The sequence below is a fragment of the Gobius niger genome, assembly GCF_951799975.1.
Source record: "Gobius niger genome assembly, chromosome: 5".
In the NCBI taxonomy this organism is placed as follows: domain Eukaryota; kingdom Metazoa; phylum Chordata; class Actinopteri; order Gobiiformes; family Gobiidae; genus Gobius; species Gobius niger.
The window spans coordinates 20,941,745-20,967,066 of record NC_136856.1 but is presented as its reverse complement, the minus strand read 5'-3'; the positions used below and the strand labels follow the sequence as shown (position 1 = coordinate 20,967,066).

Below are 25,322 nucleotides of genomic sequence, written 5' to 3'. Positions count from 1 at the left end.
ACGTATTTCTTTGAGGTATTTTTGAATGGTGAAAATATATATCATAAAATAAACGTTTGTATTTCAGTTTTGTTTTTTGGGTGAAATCTTACGCGGTGTGGCTTTAAGTTATACTGCAGTAATCATAGTAATTCAGTAGTAACATCAATAATAATGCTAAAAATGTAATGTATGTGTATGATAAATATGAAAACGATTAGGGTCGAGTTTGTGAGGGAAGCAATCAATGCATTATATTGGCCTTTTTATGTACATTTAGATCCAGTGAGCCTGGCCCCTCTGTGTCCTGTTTCCCATCTTTTTGTGTTTGTTGTTTTGATTTCTCCCCTATTTTTGTTTTTAACAAATGGAACATTGAGGACAGCGATAATATTGTTTACGCTTTGGTACATGTGAATTGTACCCGTTGTTAAAATAAGAATAGTTAACAAACCTGTTCCCCTCAGGTGCAATATTATTCTAATATGAACTCAAAGTTAAAGGCCAATGGGGACATGAGTTGCTGACAGTGTAGTCTGCTTCCCTCCACTGCTGCCTCAGATAATTCTCGTAACGCTTCAGTGATTCAAACTGGCCTTGAAATCCATTCAAGGGCTTGTGGAGTGAAGGACACACCAGCTCATCATATCAGGCATTATTGATCACAGAGAATCCACTTCAGCCACTGTCCACTTTAATAGCAAGCATCTTAGTGGTGTATATCAGGTGGATTATTTTTAACCCAGAATAAAGCATTGCTATGGGCTGGTCATTTTAATCTCATGCATAATTTAAGTGTGCTTTTGTTGAACAACCTTACATCTTTTTGTCTAGAATGCTCATTGCTGCTGAATACTGAAAAGGAAGAGAAAACTAAGCAACAGAGCACCATGTATTGGTATTATATGTTTTTCCGCAGCTTGGTTGTGTATCAGGAAGGGCATCTGGCTCTGCGCACCTGCCAATCACTGCAAACCAGGAAGCTGATGTTTTGTCATGATGTATGGGGTTTATAAAGGATTGGAGCAGATTACACAGCACTGACATAAGAGTTGCTTGTGCACACAGGGAGCAACACCTGCATCAGCCGTCATTTACAGATATGGTTTACTTCACAACGCTAAAGCCACTGGCAGGTGACACTGGCGTTCCCCAGTTTCAAATCAAACATTATTACAGCCGAACTAAACATGTCCGCCATGAGGATTTGAGAAATGATTAGAGTTAATTAAAGATTCATTGTATTTATGTCACTGTTGTCCGTTTGGGGCAAGATAAAATCCAGCGTATGTTCCGTGAGGCAAAATCTGATTTGACGGCAGCTTTCGGCTTATGTGAGATTGGGCACTAATGAGAGAATTACTCAGATCACCAAGGCACGAAATGTACCACTGTGACAGTTCCCATCAAGTCTGGGCTTATTAGTTCTGTTTCCTTTTTGGTAAATGCACAAATCTGAGGACAAACACTGTTGTGGCTTTACCCTTTTAAGAGGCGTTTCTTCCTCTTCTTCTTCTTCTTCTTCTTCTTCTTGTTACTTTTCTGCTTCTTCTTCTTCTTCCTCTTCTTCTGCTTCTTCTTCCTCTTCTTCTTCCTTTTCCTCCTCTTCCTCTTCTACTTCTTCCTCTTCTTCCTCCTCCTCTTCTTCTTCCTCTTCTGCTTCTTCCTCTTCTTCCTCCTCCTCTTCTTCTTCCTCTTCTGCTTCTTCCTCTTCTTCCTCCTCTTCCTCTTCTTCCTCTTCATCCTCTTCTTCCTCCTCTTCTTTTTCTTGTAAAGTTTCTAAGTGAGGCCTTTTTTCACATTCTTGCAAAACCCATTTCTCCAAATATTCAGACATTACCAGGAGTGTCTAGATCCAGTAGATCATCCTAGTTATTTTCCCGCAAGATTACGTTCTAATAATAATAAGTAAAAATAATAATGAGAGTTGTTGTACTTCTGATACTCGTGTGATATGTATTCATTTGGTCGGGCAGTGCATGTTAATGAACAGACATGGGACTCATGCATGTAAACACGCCATAGGCAAATCTGTTGTCCCCCACTCTTTAACACGCTCTTATTCATCCTGGCCTATTGTACATGTTTTGTGTATTAGCGATAGGGGAAACCGGTGCACTTGGAGGAAACCTACGCAGCCACAGGGAGAACATGCAAACTCCACACAGCCAGGGATCAAACCGTGCTATACGTCTTCATTACAATTTTTTCTCTTGTTTGTTGAGTTTGTTGAATCAAGGAAAATGTCTGTGTTGTAATGAAGGTTAAGTCAACACTAAATCAATGATTACATGAATGTTGCTCGAATGAACTTTGCAGAAGTTTCCACTGCACACAACAAGGCTAAATGGCGTTCAAGTGTATTAATCGACTGCATTATTGGTTGGAAGGAAATAGCTTGACATTTCAAAGAAAGCGTCAGTTAGTGTGGCAATTCTCCCTATTAGATCTCAAAGTCCCACCTCCGTGTAGCTGTTATGGCAGTGTTTGATATCTCACGCTGGAGTAACACACAGATGAGTAATTGCTTCATGACCAGCTTTCACTCTCTTCCTCTATCCATTTTTTTCCAGTGTATCCCTAAATAACAACCCCGATCGTCTTCTTCTTCTTCTTCTTCTTCTTCTTCTTCTTCTTCTTCTTCTTCTTCTTCTTCTTCTTCTTCTTCTTCTTCTTCTTCTTCTTCTCCTTCTCCTTCTCCTTCTCCTTCTTCTTCTTCTCCTTCTTCTCCTCCTTCGTCTCCTTCTTCTCCTTCTTCTTCTTCTCCTTCTTCTCCTTCTCCTTCTCCTTCTTCTTCTCCTTCTTCTCCTCCTTCTTCTCCTTCTTCTCCTTCTCCTTCTCCTCCTTCTCCTCCTTCTCCTCCTTCTTCTCCTTCTTCTCCTTCTTCTTCTCCTTCTCCTTCTTCTTCTTCTCCTTCTTCTCCTCCTCATTCTTCTCCTTCTTCTCCTTCTTCTCCTTCTCCTCCTTCTTCTCCTTCTCCTTCTTCTCCTTCTTCTTCTCCTTCTCCTCCTTCTCCTTCTCCTTCTTCTCCTTCTCCTCCTCCTTCTCCTTCTCCTTCTTCCTTTCTTCTTCTTCCTTCTTCTTCTCCTTCTCCTTCTCCTTCTTCCTTTCTTCTTCTTTCTTCTTCCTTCTTCCTTCTTCTTCTTTTTTCTTCTTCTTCTTCCCCTCTCTTCCACTATCATTTTTTTCCAGTGTATCCCTAAAAAACCACCCCAATCTAACACTCCTGTTCCTCATGCTTTACAATTACATGTATGGATGTTGGAAGGACACTTTTGCTTTTCACAGACATGATCACAAAGCGCTTAAAGGGGGGGTATTATGCAAAATGGACTTTTTCAAGCTTTATATCATGTTATTATGTCATTCCCTCATTAAAAACATGCCTGAAGTGTTGCCATGGCACATTCACGTATTTTTGAGTAATCTGTAAAAACTCTGATGGCAGCCATTTTAGGGATAGGTTTGCCTGAGTCCTCCTAGGAACGCCCCCACCTCCTGGAGACGCCTCCGAGCTTTTGTCACCAGCCGAATAACCAACCACTGCTCCTCAGCAGAACCCCCTCCCCACTGATGCCACAGACAGAGTGTGGAGGGGGCGTGTCGGAAAGGGTCAGAGGTTCTTAAAGAGACAGAGGCCTATTTCAAGACATTCGCTACAGCCATTTTGAGAGAGCAATTTTATACAAGGCAGTTATTTTAATTTACTGCATTTACAGACCAACAGAAGGTTTGGTCATCATTGTAGTGTGATATAGACTGGTGCTATGTGATTGAAAAAAGCATAATACCCCCTCTTTAACAATGCAAGGTGGGTGAAGTGTCTGGCCCAAGGATACAATGACAGATTCAACCATTTGGAGCTGGATTCGAACCAGTCAACGTTTTTTGGAGAACATATATACTCCAGTCATTTTTCAGCTTTTGTCATGCTTTTTACTTACTCCCATATACAGTGCTACCCAAAGGCTGTTTAATATTACCTCTCCTCCTTTTCCCGCTGTCCCATTTTTAGCGCGGCTCTATAATCTGAGATGCATCCCTCCCTCCCGAGTGCACGGTTGCTCTAAAACTTCCACCAACAAAGCAGACGGGGAAATTGCATCTTAGTTTTCTATAGAGAATTAGAGCGTTTTAAGAAATGTGAATAATTGATCTTAAGTGGATTTATTCTGATGTCATTTTTGCTGTATGGGGCAGCGGGGGCTCGGTGGTGCAGGCGGTTTCGGAGGATGCATTAAAGGAGGCGACGGAGGGGCTTTCTGTGGAGAGTGGGACCGAGTGAGTGGAAATGGGAGCAGCGTAGGGGATTTAGTGTGACTGTAGAACTCACGTGCAATAAAAACGGAAATGAAAACAAATCCCGCTGGAGAGAGGGGGAAAAAATCTTGAAGAATAAAAAAAAACAGACAATATTTCTTTCTCGATACCAAAACCAACAGGTTGCAAAAACATAAAACCTAATTATATTCAAGTCCTGTTAAGTCAATTATGTCACGTCTCCCCCGCTGACTCTCTCTGTTCCAAGCACAAAATGTATCTTAATCTGATCTGAAGGCCTGGGCTTTTAATGTCCTCTCAACCAAAGCCGCTGCCGTGTGAGTGTGAAATTTAGCCTGGAATTAAAGTTTTAACATGACAGCTGGCTCAGGGAATCCACGGCTCAGCTTGTCTTTTGGGCAGAGAAGCAGCTAGAGAGGGGTAGGAGGAGGGTCAGTGGTTGGAAAGGGGGACGACTGAGGGGTGGCAGGTCTTCTTCTGGACAGCATTCAATGTGACATCACAGCATTTTTAAAGAAGAGCGTGTAGTTTAGTCCTGACGTGGTCTACTATTTATGTGCCTTAACTGACAAAATGCAGATGTTTTAACCTCGTTTATGGCAGATGTCTCTGTAATTTCTTGACCTGAAACAAGAACTAGCTAAGAGTTCAGTGTCTTTTCTTATATTTGAAACATTTTCTCGCTGTTGTTTTGAAAATTCACGGTAATATACACTGTACATGTGGTGTTTAGATTTTGCTTTAAAAAATATTTAAGCAATTTTGTCCCTTGCTCTCCATCTAAAATTCTAACATGCAACGCGGCGTAGCACTGGGCCACTAGGAGGCCATTCTTGCTGTTAGTCTTTCACATGTTTACTCACTGCTCATAGTGCTGGTGCAGTTTGCTGCCTCACCATGGGCCCCATGTGTGACTCTCCTGCTGCGTTTTATTTTATTTTTCTCCCATCCCGCCGTTTAACATGCACCAAAACACTGTTACCGCGGCAACTCACCGACGGGACACACACAACTGTTAATTCCTCTCGTAACGTAGAGTCATGCTGGAGAAATCTGTAATCTCTTTATAGCATAAGCGGATTGACGACAGTGGCTTCAACTAAATATATTGGTTTGAGCTGTGGGGAGATCCTTGGCATTACACCTGTGTGGTGGTCATGCAAGACAAAGACTGCTCTTTTATTAATAACACAAATGTGGTGAGTAAAGAGAGCGACAATGGCTCAAAATGTTTTGAGGAATTATGAGGCTGAGTTGAATTTATTTTACTCTCTTCCTCTATCCATTTTTTTCCAGTGTATCCTTAAATAACAACCCTGTTCCTCATGCTTTACAATTACATGTATGGATGTTGGAAGGACACTTTTGCTTTTCACAGACATGATCACAAAGCGCTTAAAGGGGGGTATTATGCAAAATGGACTTTTCATCATGTTATTATGTCATTCCCTCATTAAAAACATGCCTGAAGTGTTGCCTTGGCACATTCACGTATTTTTGAGTAATCTGTAAAAACTCTGATGGCAGCCATTTTAGGGATAGGTTTGCCTAGACGCCTCCGAGCTTTCGTCACCAGCCGAGTAACCAACCACTGCTCACACAGCCACAGACAGTGTGTGGAGGGGGCGTGTCGGAAAGTTTCAAAGGTTCTTAAAGAGACAGAGGCCTATTTCAAGCCATTCGCTACAGCCATTTTGAGAGAGCAATTTTATACAAGGCAGTTATTTTAATTTACTGCATTTACAGACCAACAGAAGGTTTCGTCAACATTGTAGTGTGCTATAGACTGGTGCTATGTGATTGAAAAAAGCATAATAACAATGCAAGGTGGGTGAAGTGTCTGGCCCGAGCATACACTGACAGATTCAACCATTTGGAGCTGGATTCAAACCAGTCAACGTTTTTTGGAGAACATATACTCCAGTCATTATTCAGCTTTTGTCATGCTTTTTACTTAGTCCCATATACAGTGCTACCCAAAGGCTGTTTAATATATTAATAAGTTAATAATTAATAATTAATACGTTTATACATATTGGGCTGTGACATTTGTGGGCCAAAACACAGGCTCGGGCGTCCTCCTGAGGGGTATGCTACAAAGTTGGATGAGATAGCAGGGGAAGTTTAGCGTTATGGTAGATCTCCATGGAAACATGCCCATAACCTCCAGGGCATAACCAACCCTGGAGCAAGTTTAGTTCCAGCTTCAAGATAAGACGACTCTTTGACCAATCAGGGAGAGAATCATCCGCTTTGTCACCCAAACTCAAGCACCTTGAGCAGATGAGCTATTTATATAAAAGCGCACATGGATTTTTTTAAAGAAGCGACATGGTGTTGGACTTTTTATTACACATGTAGCTGAATAAGACTTATTTTTCATCCATGTAATAGGCTACTTAGTGTGTTGCATTAAAGATTATTAATAAATGTGAACATACTGCTTATGTGCTACTTGATTCAGACTCAGGTCATGTCATGGCGCTGTATAACATATTAGTCATACGTTTAGTGATAGATTTTGATATTCAGATGAACTGTGTCTGTGTCTCCTCCGTGATTGGCCGTTTGAATCCTCCTATTTCAAATGAACGCCCTCACAAACTCTCAGAGAAACCCAGGGTTTACTTAACCGACTGATATCGCGCTTTGTAGTACCACTTATCCAAGAGCTTAATGTCTGCGTTTGTCAGCCCGGGCTAGAGGAACAAATCCAGGTTCAGTTCAACTAGCTTCGTAGTACAGCCCCTCTGGTCGCCTCACTGGGGAGGTGTTCCGGCCGGACACGTCCCATCGGGAGGAGGCCCCGGAAAAAACCCTGGAAGCAGCTGGAGGGGCCTCGTCTCTTAGCTGCTCTGGGAACGCCTCAGGATCTCTCCAGTAAAGTCAGAGGAAATGTGCGCGGATAGCGAAGCCAGTTCATGGAGGCTGCTCACTTCACTTGACCAACTTTGTTACTTTTCTAATTTCTTACCCCCTAGCCACTTGGTGCTTTGAAGAGAAGTCAGTCCCAGGCACACAGGAGTAAATTCTCCCTCGTCTGTTGATTGTGCCCTGATCTCAGTAGCCTCTCCGGTGTGGCCATGTCTGATAGAGCCGTCAGGACCGTCAGACTGGCCACACCTGGGAACAGCAGCTGATAAGAGGTAGTCGGGTAGCGCGTCTGACAAAGGAGGCAGTCAGAAAGCATGTCAGGGAAAAACTAAACTATCGAAAACATTTTAAATGATTGTTTCTGCTTCAGGTCGGAAGAAAACGCCTCATGGTGCATCAATCTAAACTGTATTTATAGAGCGCTTGTCATACAAAGTTGTAGTGCAAAGTCCTTTACTTGACTTGATTAGTGCGGATGTTTTAGAGGATTTTACACTTTGAAAGGGACCATTACACAATACAAACTTCATTGCTTAATAACTTCATAATTATTCTCACACTCGATGATCAGAGATGGAGTAGCGTTTAAAAAAAATGTCACCTGTGCTTTGTTCTATATCTGAAGCGATCTTCCAAGCCCCAGGGACGTTCACACACAGCAGAAAGCCACATATCTGCGTGCCACTGTTATTCTACTCTCTCCATTTACATAGGGAGCGCTATTCTCTGAGGTCTTCTGCTGCTTTCTCTCCAGCTAATTGGCCCGTCTTTGAGAGCGAACCGGCGTGACCATCGCATCCTGACGATTTGTCTTTGTATCGCGCGCTGGGCTCTTAACACAGCCATGTAGTACAAGCCTTTGTGCTTACATCCCCGCTGGCGTTGTACTGTATGTGTTCGCAGAGGTCTATAGGTGGACTGTGTATCCAGTTTCCACCTGGTTCTCTGCCTTCGAACACTTGCATGTGGGTGATCTTGACTTCCTATGTTCCTATCAATTTGACTGTCAATTTGAGAGCGTTGCCATGTCTGAAGCACGTTGGCTGAAGAGACTCAATGGCAGCTCTAGGCTCCATACTGAGTTTTAATTTCAATGAGATCACAGATAGATCAACTGTGACGCTCTGAAATCTGCTCACAAAATAATATTCACGTACTTAGGTTAACTCAGGTTTAATCAGTGTAATTATTAGCACTAATTAGCTGTTTTGACAAGACTAGATGTTGCCCTGCATCAAAACCCAGACCTGCCTCTGGCTGTGAAACGACAGCCGTGGCGACCTCCATTTTTCACAGACTAATATCAGCAGGTATCCCTCTGATTAACGAGCGTGCTCCAGCCATGCCCGTTTGTTCTTATCGCACATTAATCTTTCAATTATCTTTCCAATTGCACTAATGGTTTAGGGTTCAGTGCGACAGAACACGGTAAACTGGTCAGATGTTGTTTTAATTGCACCGCCTGAGATTTTGTATTCACACAACATACATTAATATTAATGTTGCAGACAAATTTTTTCCATGCATTTATCATTTATAAACATTGTTGTTTGGGTAGAGTGTATTGAGCACTGATATACATATTTGACCAGACTTGCAGTATTAATGAAGCAGCTGGTTGCCTTCAGGACACTTGTTGTCACTGCTGTATTGAAGTTTTTCTCGTCTGTGTCCTGCCAGGCCTTCATGGAGGATGTGAAGTCCCGAGGGCCCTTCATCTACTCAGTGCTGGAGTCGGCCCAGGCCTTTCTGGCGCAGCACCCATTCCAGGAGCCTGAGGAGAGTCTGAACGATGGAAAAGGTCTGTAGCCCTCTCAGTGTGAGCCAACCGCTGCTCCAGCCAGAATATCAGAGTCAGTCAGAACTGTTGTGCAGCTGTGAGCCATTGCTCCCACATGAGCTACACGCAGGTGACCTGCTCCTTTAGCAGTTATTACAACCATGTCACACTAGGAGGAGGAAGTGCATGAGTGGCGGCCAATTAAGTGCAGTTCACCCAGTTCAACAGCACCATCTGTTTAGATCAATAATGAAGTGACTCCCACATATCAGAGCTGTGGCTCAGCACTCACTCATCAGGACACTCCAGCAGCACTTTCCTCATGACACTCCACTTCTGCACTGTCTTTTAGTCATTTATTTCCAATGCACAGATATTATTTTCATCTGTCTTGTACAGAGGTGTCCCCGAGGCGGCGCATTCTCAACGTGAGTCGATCTGTATGGAAGCAGGCCAATGTGGCCAGTGACTTATGGGAGAAGCTGACGGCTCGCTGTGTGGACCGCCACAGGTCATACATACTGTACTGCTGTTTATCATTGTCTTTTATTGTAGAAGTTCATCTGTATCAAGTAAAACCATAAAGGATGAGCTTGAACGGATTTGCTCTTTTTAACACATTGAGTGCCAAAAACAGAAAAACTTCTGTTTCGCTCCCATGCGTTGAGTGCCAAAAACGGAAAAACTTAAAGATATTGGTAGCTCTGTGATGAACAGAAGTGAAATAAATGACATCTGGACATTTCATATATATTATTGCGTTTCTTTTTTGTCCGCGGGGGCGTGGTGTTGCTGTAAACCCGACATTTCTCTCACGCTCTCTGGAACGTGTTTGACAAAGCAGAGCTGTACATATAGAAACAGTTGAGATTTGAACGTTTCTCTGAATTTTTAAATGGTCCAAATCCGTCCAAGGACGACTGAGAAACATCCTGGGTAAGTTTTCAATCCAGAGCCAGGCTGTTTAACCGCACACACACGATCGATGCACGCGGTGTTTCAAAACGTATCAATAATGTTGTTGTTGAAAATTGACTTAAAACTAATATATTTAGGAATTTTCATCTTCCCACACGTTAGTGTGACTCCAGTGAGGAGAGAGGAGGAGAGAGTTGGAGAAAGGAGTTAATCAGAAAGGGTAGAGTTTCATAAAACAGTAATTATCTCCGAATCGAGAAGAAAAAAAACAGTGATTTTGATCCAAACTAGCCTCTGTTTAGCTTTGGATTTCTCGGGAACCGGGCACGTAGAATTAAACTGTTTTCACCTACGGAGAGCTTAGATTCTCGTCTTTAAAACAAGCCTCAGCATGTGTCCATAGCTATAACATAGAATATGTTGTGGTGCTACAAATACCATGAAAATGGTCTGGATTGTTGGCACTCAACAGCTAAATCCCGAAAACAACGTGGCACTCAATGTGTTAATCCATCTTTCAGTTATACACAAGCTAAAATAATAATTTATCAAAGGAAATGTGCCCAGCCAAATGTCATCAAATATTCCTTGCAGACACATGGAGCGTACCTTGGAGCGGTTACTACAGATCCAGGCTGCGATGGAGGAACTTGCAGTAGCGTTAGACCAGGCGGAGGGGGTACGGGACGCATGGGAGCCGGTCGGAGACCTCTTCATCGACTCCTTACAGGATCATATAGATGCCACGAAGGTCCCGTTTGCTTTATTCCTCCTCCCGTCTTTCCTGAATGCCTCAAACTGTGACTGCTGACATCCAAAGAGTGACATCCAAATTTACTCATAAATATTTGATAGCAGTTTGTGTGCTTGTTTTTCTAGCTTGAATGTACAGTGCAGTCATTTGTTGATGTGACACACAATGACAGGACACTACAGACACAATGAGAACCGAGGGGAATGACCCTCCAGTGAATAGATGCTGTTGACTGAATGGCAGGTCATTGGCGTAGTCGTTATAGAGTGCCGGCGATGCATATAATTGCATGGCATCTCTCAGTCATTACAAGTGAGGGCACTTCTCTATAATCATGTCAGTGTTTAGACTCCTGTCATCGCCAGCACATGTTCTACAGCTCTGTGGGCCTGGCCTGTCACTTCCTATCCCTATCCCACATGTCCTGATGGACAAATGCTGCTCTCAGTCTGCTAACAAAGCAAGACAATCAGTGTGTGCACGATGGTGGTAATATTTTCAAAGGAATACTGCAGTAAAACTTAGCTATTTATCACTTGTCTACTTATTTACAGATCAATGGCAGCGAAAAATGGTGTCTTCTGTTCTCTAATTATGAATTAGACCTGCACAATATTATATTGTGTCGTTACTGCAATATCAGCAGATGTTTTATTAATTACAAGAAGCAACAATTAATCTAAAAAAAAAAATTCTGTAGAGCACATCGGCTCTGGTCCAAAATTTAAACCTAATCATGAATAAGCTTATAATTGTGTCTTCTATTTTGCCCAAAGTGTGAAAGACTCTGAATCTTATAGCATCTGCTCACACTCTTGTTGCTTCTTGTGGTCATATTCAGTCAATCCTATTGCAGATGAATGTTAAACTAATGTATGGACTAGGGCATCCGTTAAACTGAGGTTTACGGATGCCCTAGTCACCACAAGTCTCACTTGCTTTAAGCAGCAACGTCTGGACAATGACTCTTTAGGAATAGTCATCGAAGCAGAATGATTGAGGTCAGGATTGTGTGCACCGAGTGTTTAATTCGCCTGGTTTTCTGTATTCCCCACTCATAAACCTAAAACTGCAGTCCATTACAATATATTTTATTTCACTTTGGCTCGGGAAGTTAATACATGGTTGCTGCCAAATTACTTCTAAAACAGAACTGACAAGTATAATGGATTACATTTCCATTGATTCTTTTATGTAATACATTTCTTTGGCTCTTGTCCAAAGTAAATGTTCCGCCCCTGTGCTTTTTGTACTTTTCTACATTGAATCTCTCACTTGTTGCTCCTTCCTGTCCTCTTTCCCTCCCGGTGCAGTTGTTCAAGGAGGAGCTGACACAGGTGAAGGAGGGCATGAAGCACGTCAATGACCTGGCACACCAGCTGGCCATTTCAGACGTCCATTTGTCCATGGAGAACGCGCGTGCCCTGGAGCATCTCAACAGCAGGTGGAAAGTACTGCAGGTAAAGTCCACAGCTGTCTCGCTCTCTGTTCGGCAGGAGGGAACGGGGACACGTTTTTTTCTCTATGCCTTTTATTCTTAGAGAGCCACATACTTAAAAATGTTTATGATGTTTTAATACACATTTTTTGAGGTCAATGCTGTGAATCCTTAACTGTTTGTAGGATGCCCTTTCAGTGGTTTTAAAGGGCACTACAACTACTGAACTTGGGCTCCATACATATCCAGTTTCTCATTTGAAAGCTAAGAATCTCCAGAATTCAGGTTGAGCTTTATCTGAAGGCCTTTGCTCTCACTTATTTGGATTTGTTTGGGGACAAGTGCAGGAATTGTGGAAGTAGGAAAAGTCCCTATATGTTAATTTCCAAACTGGTTTAAGCCACAGGAGCATATTGTGTTTTGGATTATTTCTACAGTATGATGCAGCATTTTGTGTAAAAATATGTCTACAGAGGTTAAAACTAACTCAGCGATTGGATTCTCCAGGTTGTTATCTTCAAAATGAGGTACAACATGTCCGCATTCACATATGGGTTGTTGTGAAAGTTGTGTTTTTAAGGCGAGACACTGCAGGTGAATAGGGAAAAAATGTATATTTACAGATATCAATTTGAAACTTTTGCTGTCTATCACTGGCATAAATGTGAGAAAAAAATACATTGCAAGTTTTCTGTCATTTTATCTTTTTTTTATATAAGAACAAGGTGCTTTATGCCTAAAATGCCCCAAATTTCCCATCTTTTCGGCGACGAAATCTGAATAATGGATAGAACTACATTCAAATGTATGGTTTCATTTTATTGATAAATGAGTTGCCAAGACTTTTTCAGAGGGGATTTTGGATTTCTTGTTTAGTTTTAAAATAAGCTGTTTTTTAGTGGAAAAAATTGTAAAAATTTAATTTTCGCCTTATTTTTTGACATTCCAAACTCAATAAATGGGGCTAGGGATTAAATAATAAAAAATCCCTCTGAAAAAATCTTCCAAATATTGTTCAGTCCAAGGCTGGAAAATTTGAAGTCTTTAGGTCTGACTGACGTGGACATAGTGTCGCCACAATGACAGAAAAATGTGTTTTGAGAAAAAGGGCCTTGAAATTGGCCCAAAACCTGAAAACTGAAAAAATTGAGTTTTGCCTGTAGTGTCTCCCCTTAAACTGGTATACCCGATATTGTATTTTTCCTAGTATCGACTCCAATATCTGATTCCAGTATCGGATTGGTGCATCCCTAAATCAATCAATCAATAAATCAATGCATTTTTTTGTATACCCCAATATCAGAGGAGTTGCCTCACAGGACTGTACAAACATTAAAGCAATGAAACAAAAAACAAGACAATGTAAAGTTCAGGCAAGTATCCAGCCAAACATAATGTCCCAAATAAAGGTAATGTTACCAAATCGCAAATCTTTATGCTACCTTTAAAATTACGGTAATTTTACTCTGGTACAGATTAAGTACCTCCTCCACATAATGATAAAATGAAAGTAAAATGTTTGGTTGGCCTATGTAGTTTTTATAGGATTACACTGTGTTCACTCACATAGTGTTTAGGTTCAGAGAGTCGACTCTTAAGTGCATCACATTTGACACAGTGCAGTCTTTCTGGTGGACTGCCATAATCTTCATCCAGACACAAAATAGCAGACACCGTTTTAAGCAGAAAAACTGGATCTAATGATGCATAAGTAATCTAAATAAAGTGGTAATATTGTTCTATGTTCTAATTACTTTCTACATTGGTGTATAGTGATGAATAATTCTCTATCTTTTGAATGGTAAAACAAAAATCCCCATCCATATTACTGTTCATAGACTGTACACAATATTTACATATAAGGTGAAACTTAATCTTTAAAAGTCAGATGCCATGTGTCTAAATATGACTGACCATCACTCGTCCTCTGTGCTGCTGATCTGAACGTGTGGTGTGCAGTGAAGTGAGCGGAAGCGTTATTTTACAGTGTGTAACTCTGGTCTCAGGCATTTCCTCCTTCAGCTTTGGCTCTGTAGCGTCGCCACAAAAGCAGCTACAGCCACTCAACCTCCGCTGCCCCTCAGGAGAACACACTGTCCACATCCACTGTCAGCGATAAACAGCATGACATTGGACAAGCTACAGGGCTTTTTGCTGCCACTGATCTAGATTCTTCAAAACCTGTCTGCCTCGCCTTGAGGGAAAACGTTGCTGCATTGCCAGCTAAGCTACTTCAATGGTCCTTGTCGGGTTTCTTAACAAAGCAACAAACGTTTTCCCCCACTCACTCTTGTCTAAATTTCACCAACTCATGTGAGCATCAGTTTTGTGTGCAATATAAATTCAGTGCAGATGGTACAGCACAGTATAGGTATTTTTGATTGCCTAAGTCATTCGCTATGGCAGGAGCTAACCGTAGGCCTTCACTCCTTCCCCTTTTTCTCCCAAAAGGCTTTCTACATTTCGACATGTGCTGGATTAGTAAGATTGATCGCTTTCTTAGTGTTAAGTCACATTTATGTCCTTTTCTCTATGTACAGATTCAGATTCAGATTCATTTATTGGCCATTTGCAGTTTGAAAAACCACATTGGAAAAAAATTTGCAAAGAGCTCAAAGTGCGATATGTAAAACATGCAAAAAGACACAATATAAAAAAACAGAACAAACAAACAATGCCACATTAAAAGCCTAAGGGCAAAACATTGTACAATAAAAGTCCACATCGATAAATATAATAGAAGTGCCTGTTTAAAGTGCCTTGTTTAAAGTGATCAGTATTCAGAGGAAACTAAATGATGTATGTAATGATGTAAATGATGTTTAATGTAAAAAAACGCAACATGCTACGACACTTGCAGTGGCGTTTCTGGCCTCTAGGGGCATGAGTTATTTACTTCTGGAGCATATTTGGGTGTGGAGCACATTTCTGGTATCTCGGCATTAAAGAAGCCGGAGTTTTCTACAGAGCCCAGTTTGCATCCGCATTAATGTCGGAATATACACTGCTCACAAAAACTTAGGGCACACTCAAAAAACACATCTTAGATGTCAATCAATTCGATTTTTCGGATGAAAATCTTTATTCATAGTGTAGGGCAATGTGTTGAGAACAAAATAACATAAGAATGAGAAATGGAAATCAAATTCTCAGCCCCTGGAGGTCTGGATCCAAAATTATAGTCAAAATCATAGTGACAAATCAGTTCACTGGTTGATCCAAATTCTGTAGAAATTCCTCAAAACGAGTCTGTATCATCCTCAGTAGTGTGTGTGGCCTCCACGTGCCTGAATGCACTCCCTACAACGCCTGGGCATGCTCCTGATGAGACCACGGATGTCCTCCTGAGGGATCTCCTCCCAGACCTGGATTAGAGCATCAGTCAGCTCCTGGACAGTCTGTGGTGCGACGTGGCGTTGATGGATGGACCGAGACATGATGTCCCAGATGTGCTCTATTGGATTTAAGTCTGGGGAACGGGCAGGCCAGTCCATAACATCAATACCTTCATCATGCAGGAACTGCTGACACACTCGTGCCACATGTGGCCTGGCATTATCAGGCATCAGAAGGAACCCAGGGCCCACAGCACCAGCATATGGTCTTACAATAGGTCTGAGGATCTCATCCCGGTCCCCAATGCCAGTCAGGGAACCTCTGGCTCGCACATGGAGGGCTGTGCGGCCCTCCAATGAAATGCCTCCCCAGACCATCACTGACCCACCACCAAACCGGTCATGCTGATGATGTTGCAGCAGCAGAACGTTCTCCAGGGCGTCTCCAGACTCTGTCACGTCTGTCACATGTGCTCAGGGTGAACCTGCTCTCATCCGTGAAGAGCACAGGGCACCATTGGCCAATCTGCCAATCGCTGTGTTCTCGGGCAAATGCCAATCGAGCTGCACGGTGTTGGGCAGTAAGCACCGGCCCAACTTGTGGACGTCGGGCCCTCATACCACCCTCATGGAGTCGGTTTCTGACCGTTTGAGGACCAACATGCACATTTGTGGCCCTCTGGAGGTCATTTTGTAGGGCTCGGGCAGTGCTTCTCCTGTTTCTCCGTGCACAAATGAGCAGATAGCGGTCCTGCTGCTGGGTTGTTGACCTCGGTCGGCCCCCCCAGGTCTCCTGGTGTACTGGCCTGTCTCCTGGTATCTCCTCCATGCTCTGGACACTGCACTGGGAGACACAGCAAACCTTCTTGCCACAGCACGAATGGACGTGCCATTTTGGATGAGCATCACTCCCTGAACAACTTCTGTGGGTCGTAGATGCTCCTCATGATACCTCTAGTGGTGAGAACACTGGACAAATGCAAAAGTGTTCCAAAAATACGGTACAAAGGATGAAGACATGGAAATGGTCTGTGGTCACCACCTGCAAAACCATTCCTCTTTTGGAGTGATCTTGCTAATTGCCTCTCATTTCCACCTGTTGTCTGTTTAATTTCCACAACACCAAGTGAAACTGATTCACAATAAGCGTGGCTTCCTAACTGGACAGTCTGATATCCCAGAATTTTGACTGACTTGGAGTTACATTGTGTTTTTTGAGTGTGCCCTAAGTTTTTGTGAGCAGTGTATTTGTTTTTTATAATTGTTTCGGTCCGCTTTTTGCCAGTAATAGTCCTTCAGCCTATAGTTGTCCCATGAGCCTTGTGGGTTTTATGTTTTCCTATGACTCATCTTTAAAACCGGCCAACAAAAGAACAAAATTACTCTTCCTGCCAAGGTACCCAGTCCTGTAATGTCGGTCTTTGGTTGCGACCTTCAACCATTAATGCCCTCCTCTTTTTCATTACATACAACTGAAATGCTTCTGTTTGAGCCTTGATAATCTTGGGAACAAAAGTTTTTTACTGGAATTTGTAATAACCCAGTTTTGTGTCTTTTATGTTAAATCAAAGCACAGTCCAGAATCCTTTTCGGCATCATAATTAAAATGATAAATGTAAAGGACTTCGTCAGCTCTGTTGGTTTCAGGCTACTCTCACTATTATGAGAACATATTTCTAAATCTGGTTTGGTAATATTTGTCATCCGAGGATAATTCAGTCATTCGTCTTCCTTCTGGCAGCCCTGATGCTGGTACAACAAATAGATTGTGCAACAGCCCTTGTTGGCACATTTACAACGCTCTAAATTAGCACAAATCAATTAAATTACACTTTTATTTGGGGAATTGGCCAATGCGTTCGGTAATTAGTCTTTGATGCGCATTGTGAGGTTCTATTGCCTCTATTTTATCCTAAAATGTCAATCCCAACCTCTCTTTGAGCAGATTTACCTCCCAGTTCTTTGAAGCTATGTTTAGATATTGTTTAGTTTAATGTTTTGTAGAGCCACCTGGCTATTCATCAAAAGCTGCTACTGTCAGTTTACGGATCTACTGCATATGAAGAAAGATGAATTATGAACAGATGTTTAAATTTGCATCGCTTTGTATCACAAAAAATACATTCATATATGTTTGAGAAATATAGCATTTTAGCAACAATTTTACTATTAAAATATCTCAATTATGGTATTTTATGTTTAGTTAGAGTGATATCACCTTTTCAGAATCGTATGATGTCACTTTTTCTGATGGAAACAGTATTTTATGATGCAAGCTACAACCTTAAGTTCTCCACGTCCTCATTTGAACTAAATGCTTGACTTTCTATAATCTTTGTCTCCATTTCCTCATTGCTTCTCTTCAAAGGCTTTCAGAGTCCTGCAAAGCGGGCTGCAGAGGGAAAAGACATCATTTATATTCCACGGTTAAATGATAGAGAGGAAGCAGGTGGTCCGGATTCCATTGTGGGGATTGGTGGCGGAGCGGCACTGGCGGCGCTGCACTTTTTGACTTAACGCTGCGTGTGTCTTTTTAGGGATCCATCGAGGAGCGTCTGAAGCAGCTCCAGGATGCACACCGAGACTTTGGTCCGGGATCGCAGCACTTCCTCTCCAGTAAGAGCGTTCTTCTTCGACTCCCGTTTTGAAGTTAGTGCCCTCGTGCTGCTCCATTCTGTTCCATGCTGTGCCAAGGCGCCCGCGCGGGGTGTGCATTAAAAAGGCCTATAGAAGTCGGCATATGAGAGACTATATGGATTCCGGATGGAGCTTTCATCTTTTTACGTCACTGAAGTTTGAAAAAGTTGGGGCACTGAATATAAACAACATGCCAGATGTGGAAATTGTTAGCAATTTGATAATAATTAATAAATCTTCATGAATTTTAATGACAGCTATGCTGTTTGAGACAAGGGCAACAGAAAAGATTTGACAAGGAAACATCTGGAAATTTGAACTGAAGTAGGATTCCTTTTCATATCATGTTGTATCACGTTTTTGTGATTAAAAACTATTGCAATGTGAGCATGTGAAATATGTTTGAGAATTGCGGAAAAACCTTAAAACAATCTTTGTGGTGCTCCCCACAACAGCTCTTGTCTGAACATGTTTGAGCCTTGTTTTTCTCTTTCTTCTACCTGCTGCTATCCAAAGGCTACACAGGAGGGAGCTGGGGCTCACAAATGTGATTTAGCCTGCCCGCTTTCTACTGATTAGGCAGTGTTTGTGTCCTCAGCGCCCCATTGCATTTTACTGTTGTCATGCTGGCTCCACAGGGCCACAGCGGAGCTTAGACAGTCAAAGTGTAGAGCCAGCTCAGACTAGTGCTCCCTGAAGCAGCGTCTGGCTTTGTGTTTGTTTTTGTCTCCGTGTGCTTGTTTTATTGAGCTCAACACTAATTCATAAACACACAGTCAGCTTTTACTATCACAGACCCCTTCTGTGCGCTGTCCAATTTGTTTCAGCCTGGGCAGCGTCAATACCACCTCCGTCACTCTTTGCAGCCTCGGTTATTGGAGAGTATCTAATATTGACTCGCTTAGTTCACTGAAGTGATCCCTGGGACGTCTGTGGCAGTGTGCACCCACTGCTAAAACATTTTACTGTTGTAGAAAACACTGCTTGTGGCCCTTGCATTATTTTTGAACAGTGGGCTGCTTTCTACAGAATTAGACTTACGTTTTATAATGCAGTATACATTGTGAACTTAAAGAAGAACTAAGTAACTTGTTTACCCTAATTAATCCTTTTTGTAGTCCGTTTGTGGGTAATACAGGTGTTAATGGGATGACTGGGGGGTCTTTCATCTCCCCCTGGTGTCTCTGGTCAGAAAACCAGCCTTGCAACTTTCCCTGCTCGGGGTTGGAGGCGCAATACACACTAATAGGATGAAGAAGAAGCTAACAGGCTAACGGGCAAAGCTAATTGCGGGCTAGCGTCACAGCAGTATTTACAGCCAAGTTTGAGTGAAAAAAACTATCTGCATTGTGTAATTGGGTTGTAACACAATGTACAATATCTCTCCCTCCCCTTGTCTTTTCTGTCAGCGTAGTATTTACTCTCATGGAGTTGAAAAAACACAACATACAACGACACCGGTGGCGCTTATGGCCTCTTCTAAGGGCATGAGTTATTTAGTTCTGAAAGTTGAAGTTGCATATAATCCTATTTTTTTCCAGAAATGTCAGTCAATACATTTATTCTGACAATCACTGAATAGATGAATAAAGAATGTAGCCGACAATGCAGAAAGAAAAAGAAAGATAGTCTTGACCTAATTTGCCTGCAGTTTACTCCCAAGGTGCTACTTGTCACCAAACTTTAGGCATAACTTATCTCATTATTTCACATGTGCTCGAGCCTTTCCGATGCAGTTTGCCTGTATCCCAGTGCAGTCTCCTGCATTGTGTCAGCCCTTGCCAAACAGCCTACGACTGCGAAGGGCCTCACAATAGAGCTGTCCCCTGGCCGTTTCTGCTCCTGTTGTGGCTCTGTTAAGAGGCTCTGTCTGGACACTCTGCCTGGGACTGGATGCACAAAGGCTTTCTCTGCCCAACATGCCCATTGTGAAACTGATTCAGCCTGTGTTGTTTGTGTGTTTGTGCAGGTTCAGTGCAGATACCATGGGAGCGAGCCATCTCCCCCAACAAAGTGCCCTACTACATCAAGTGAGTGTGTGGAAGAACATGTGTCCTTATAGTTAACTTGTGTCAGAAAGTCATACAGTTGCACAAAAGAGGGAGGATTTGACCTAGGGCAAGATCCTAATAAACACTACCAATAAAGATAATTAGCATCTACCAATCATTTAAAAAAACACTTCCTTCCCATTTGTCGACTGTCAGAGGTGCACACATCACACCTGCTTGAGTGAATATATAAAAACATATGGTAAGACAAACCTGTGGCAGCCTTTTGCCTAATGGCCAGTTTTATTTTTGAATAAAAAATGGGTCATCGTGTTTTCCTGGAGACAGGGAGAGCATATGCAGTGGCACTTCTGATTCAGAGAGTATATCAACTAGTTTTTCCACTATGCCTGGAATAAAATGTCAGTCAGTATCTGTTTTTGTGCTGTGTGCCATCTTAATGTAATTGTTAATGGAGCAATATGAATAGTACATGGTCAAAACGATGCCTACAATAATAATAACAGGGTTAGTAAGGTCATTACATGGAAACAGGACACACAAGTAATTTATTTCATGGTGGCAATATGGCTAAACCTAACCCAGTATCGAGACAGTAAACTCCCTGGAAACATGGCTATTGTGTCTTTGTAATTATATTAATACAGTATTAGCCTCCATTTGCATTATTTCCATTCTATTACCATGTTAGTACCGTGTTATAATAAAGTGTGACCGATGAATGAAGTCCTCGCTTTTAGAACAGTATTAACCTGTAATTATTTTTACTCTGCTCCTCTTGAGGTCACGCTCGTCCATCTCCCTGAATCACGTGTAAATGAGTCTTATTAATCATGTTTGAATGGTTCGGTCTCATTAGATTACATTACAAGAGCGCTCACGATGAGGGGTGTAATGATAACCTGACAGCTCATTCGGTTTAAATTGTACCTGTTTGTCTTTGTATCCTTCTTTATCGCCCATATAGCGCATTTATTTCAGTAATGCTTTCCAAAACACTTAATGCAGTAATTGAGCAAACAACTCGAGGAAGCTTTTTGTGCACCGGTGTTTCATGTTTAGCTTTGGCTTTGAAATCTTTGACAGGCAGGATACTCCATGGACTGCCGCAACAGAGAGTTTGAGAAGCCTTTGTACATTTTGACATACAGCAAATTAAAGGGTTCACATCTCTTGTGCACGTGGCTTGCAGTCCTGTCTCGCCAGCATGTCCCAGATGTCTGTTTCTCCATCCCGTCTTCCTCACCTGGTCATTTCATTTGACCGTTTTCACCTCGATGCCGCGTGATGCGTGTTCTCATTTCGGCTTTTTCTTTTGTTTTTCTGTCAACCAGCCACCAAGCTCAAACCACCTGCTGGGACCATCCAAAGATGACAGAACTGTACCAAGCCCTGGGTAAGTGAGGAGACAATTAAAAAGCCCCCGAATCGAACTCGTTTGAGACCCTGCTGTCGCTCCAGTCGCTTTGAAAAATCCCTTCATACCGCACTGTTACTGTCCCTGGATTCGGGGCACCTCGGGGACTACAGCAGCGGCGTCATTAACCTATAGGGCCCCATTCGACGGCGCTCTTGATTGCTTTTCCTTTAGCCTTTAATGAATTGTGATTAATGGATATGATCCGTTGTGGGGTAATCAGATCTGACATCAAACTCGCTCGGGGAGCTGGAGGTGATTCTACCAGTCGACAAGTGTGTGGAACAGCGTGTTACTGTACAGATGGCACTGGTGTGACAGTCTATAATTACTGCCTTGAACAACATGATAAACAGCGTACTGTATTCCTTGATAGCATCAGTGATGCATAGATCAAAGGGCCGGCAGTTCATTCAATCATGATTTAGAATTAAAGTTGTTTTTTTCACTACTGTATGCTGTTATCACTGGTGTATCATACTTCAGTCTTACTATGGCAAGAAGAGGGTGAAAATCAGGGAACAATGTTCATTTAACCAAAGACCAGAGCTGGGGGTACTTTCATGATGGTACAGCCTGTTGCATATGTAACTTTAATTCATTTATTTATTCTTTTTGTCCACAAGCGCTTAATTCGACAATGGTGTGTTTTTCGCGTCCTCGATCGCGTGATAAACAATAAAGTGTATTCCTCAATGGCACAGTGAGCCGTTGTAAGGGATTGCTCTGTTTTCCCTCATCAGTTCATTTGCTCTAATCTCTTTCATCTCTCTCTCCTTCCATTAGCGGATCTGAACAACATCAAGTTCTCGGCATACAGGACAGCCATGAAGCTGCGGCGAGTGCAGAAAGTGCTGAGACGTGCGTACTGGATTTCAATACTGCTCCACTTCCCCCCCAGTGTAATGCCTATAATGTTATCCGAATGGATCCATTATCACATGGCCTCTTTGGGAACCTGAGCTGACCAGTGCAGTCTTTATATAGCCTTCAAAAGAATATCAGTTATTGATAACTTAGTAATCAAAGGCACTACGTAATATCCTCACAAGTGGATAGTACGTATGGTAACATAATAATAAAGCAGGGAAGCTGGACATATTCATTCTACTATAAGGTATATGATTAATCATAAGCATGCAGGCTGCGCATCACCAGAAAACATGTGTAACATTTTTATGGTGATATTGAGGAAACGGCTGCACCATTCCCTGTTATTCCATCCTATTACTGTGCTATTACGTTGTACTCTACTATTACATCGGCAGGCAACCTCTTACCCCCCACCTGAACTGAGAGCATTTTTTCCAGTTCGGTATGACCCAAATCTAAAAGCTTCTCAACTGTAGAGCAACAGTGTAATGCCTCATTTGACCTACAAGACCTACAAAAGTGATCGTAACTTTGTTGTCACATTGTTGCCGCGTTTTTGTCACATTTTTGAGCCGTTTTTGTTACTTTTTCCTTGCTTTTTTGTCATGTTTTCACCTTGATTTTGTCATTTTCATCCTCGTTTTCATCGCTATTTTGACGTTTTTTGTTTTTTTTTACTTTTAGGTTTGGGGTAAAGCCAAACTGGAGGAAATGTAGTATTGTTGCTAAATTAAAGTTCAAAGAAAGAACAACTGGCTCATGGTTCATTAAATGGTCTCATGAATACAGCCCCCAATGTGCTATGACCTTTTTCATTTTCTACAATGTTTCCATACACTCGAGTTGGCCCTTGCGTGTTCTGTGCATTACATCCTATTGCATCTCCTTCCCTTTGTTCTTCAACCTTTTCCCCTGCACCGTACGCAACCCATGAATTCATAATCAGAACTCCTCTCTAACGATCCCCGTTTGCACAGCTACAACTGCACTGACAGATGAGTTAAATAACAAGATCGGCTGTCTGCTCTTCCATTTATACCGTAAAACTACCAATATGGTGCATTCAAAATCCCATTGCGGCTGGCTGTAAAAACATTACTGGCTTCCTGTCTACGTACGCTCCTCTTGTGTATGCTCTTATCTTTCCCTCATGCGGCCCGCTGTAGCTGATAGCACCAGAGTATTTAATTGCTGCGATAAATGCCCTACTCTCTGCTTTATGAATGATTGAGCAGCGCTGTGTAAAAGCCAGTCAAAAATACATTATATGCTTCCTTTCCGATGCCGGAGAATGCTATAGCGTTATCGCCGCTCCCTTATTATCGCGCGATCCAATTATACCTGGGCTTTTAGACGCACTACCAGGGATGGGCCGTCAAATTAGTTTAGAGGAGCTGAAATCCGATTTGTGTCACTGCTCTTGAATCATGCGGTTCGGCCTTAAGTGGGGAAAAGAGTGAATAACCAGCGCAGCCAGCCGTGCTCCCTTTGGTCGGGGTGAGGTGAAAGATTGTGCTCCGTGTCGCTGGGTGTTTGTCTTACTAAGTGGAAAAGCATCTATGAAGCCAGGTGTGCAGTCATACGACTGCACTCTTGGTTAACTAGCTTTAAATAAGACATTTAAAGGCACTTTCTATGTACTGGGAAATTAATCTCCGAGCAATAAAGCAGGCATATTAAGATAACTGCACAATTAAGTTTATAAAGTCTGTAAACCCACAGGCTTCATAAATTGTACCGACTATATTGACTCACAAGCTTTGATGAACATTAGAAGAGGAAGGGCATCTGGAATGAAACTGTGATTATATACGGAACCTATAAATTACAACAACAACACTCAGGAGGCAATAGATGGATGAAAATGAGTTTAATATTATTGGTTAGCCTTCTGAGGCGTATCACTACACAATCAGCAGCTCCACTGGCTTTATTATGCCATGCTAAATTGATAATTCCTCACTTATGAAATACGTGTTGGGCACTGTTGAGGAGAGCTGCGCATGCGCAAACACGGGAGAAAGACCACAAGTTGGTCAAACATCAGTGTAAATGAGCCAGAACTGTAGAAATGTTTGCGGGACCGGCGAATCATAGTCTAAGAGCATCATCATTTATCCATGACATCTCTGTAGTGCAATCATAATCCATTATTAATAAATAGGCTCGTCGCAACGCACTCATTAATGCTAACGCGGCTAGTGCTAACGTCCACAGCAGCTGAGAAATACACGCGCTGAGGATGCGCTGCGCCTGCGACCAGCCCTTCAAAGCAATACAATAGAACTGGGAGGGCTTTTAGACGCCAATATGACTAAAATAGAGATGTGTCTGTCACAGTAAGAATTACTGCATCTGCTGTCGCTGCTGTGGTGTTTAAAGGGTTTGAATATGCTGGGAAATACTTCATGTGTTTGCACATATTTCGGAAGTGAGGAATTGTGTGTTTTTATTTCAACGATATGGTCAAAAGGTTGGCTGCGAATAAAACACACCAATGCTTATAAGGCTCTTCTAGCACTAAGACACTAAGTATAACTAAATTGTTGGATTACCTTACATGTTTCGACGGTCTGGAAAATGACTTTTGTCTTCCTCAGAGGCGTCTTCCGATGCGTGTCTTATCAGCTGTTGTTCTCAGGCGTGGCCACACCGTACATACAAGCCCTGGATCCGGGAGGCAATAATAAGATTCATCAACATAAACAAGGGCCTTTACTCTGGCATGCACATGGGAAAGGCCTGGAAACAACATCTAACAATTTTGTTATGCCTTGCTTTAATAAGCGCTGTTGAAACAAGAAGACATAATGAATGTAATAAAAGGAAAACTTCCTTGTTTATAATATATGAGTATACTAATTTTTTCACTTCGATATTGGCGATATGTTGTAAAATTACAGGACATTTACCTTAACTCTGATAAAAGAAATTGTTATTATTTCCATTATTTGAATCATCATATTTAATATTCCTGGCTCCAGGGACATGACTGCTGCAGTGGAGAGGATGAGGACTGAAAGA

The 25,322-nt window shown here is 42.1% G+C and overlaps 1 protein-coding gene across 5 annotated transcripts in view; it reads left to right on the top strand.

The window, feature by feature from the left end:
• drp2 (dystrophin related protein 2) overlaps positions 1 to 25,322 on the top strand; it is a 173,469-nt gene that overhangs the window by 111,337 nt on the left and 36,810 nt on the right. For all 5 annotated transcript variants that reach the window (XM_079556701.1, XM_079556700.1, XM_079556699.1 and 2 more), the window contains exons 4-11: positions 8,815 to 8,935; positions 9,314 to 9,425; positions 10,427 to 10,583; positions 11,900 to 12,046; positions 17,897 to 17,975; positions 19,966 to 20,026; positions 21,343 to 21,404; positions 22,212 to 22,286. In XM_079556701.1, coding sequence (XP_079412827.1) covers positions 8,815 to 8,935; positions 9,314 to 9,425; positions 10,427 to 10,583; positions 11,900 to 12,046; positions 17,897 to 17,975; positions 19,966 to 20,026; positions 21,343 to 21,404; positions 22,212 to 22,286 — 814 coding nt within the window. The remainder of the gene's footprint in view (positions 1 to 8,814; positions 8,936 to 9,313; positions 9,426 to 10,426; positions 10,584 to 11,899; positions 12,047 to 17,896; positions 17,976 to 19,965; positions 20,027 to 21,342; positions 21,405 to 22,211; positions 22,287 to 25,322) is intronic.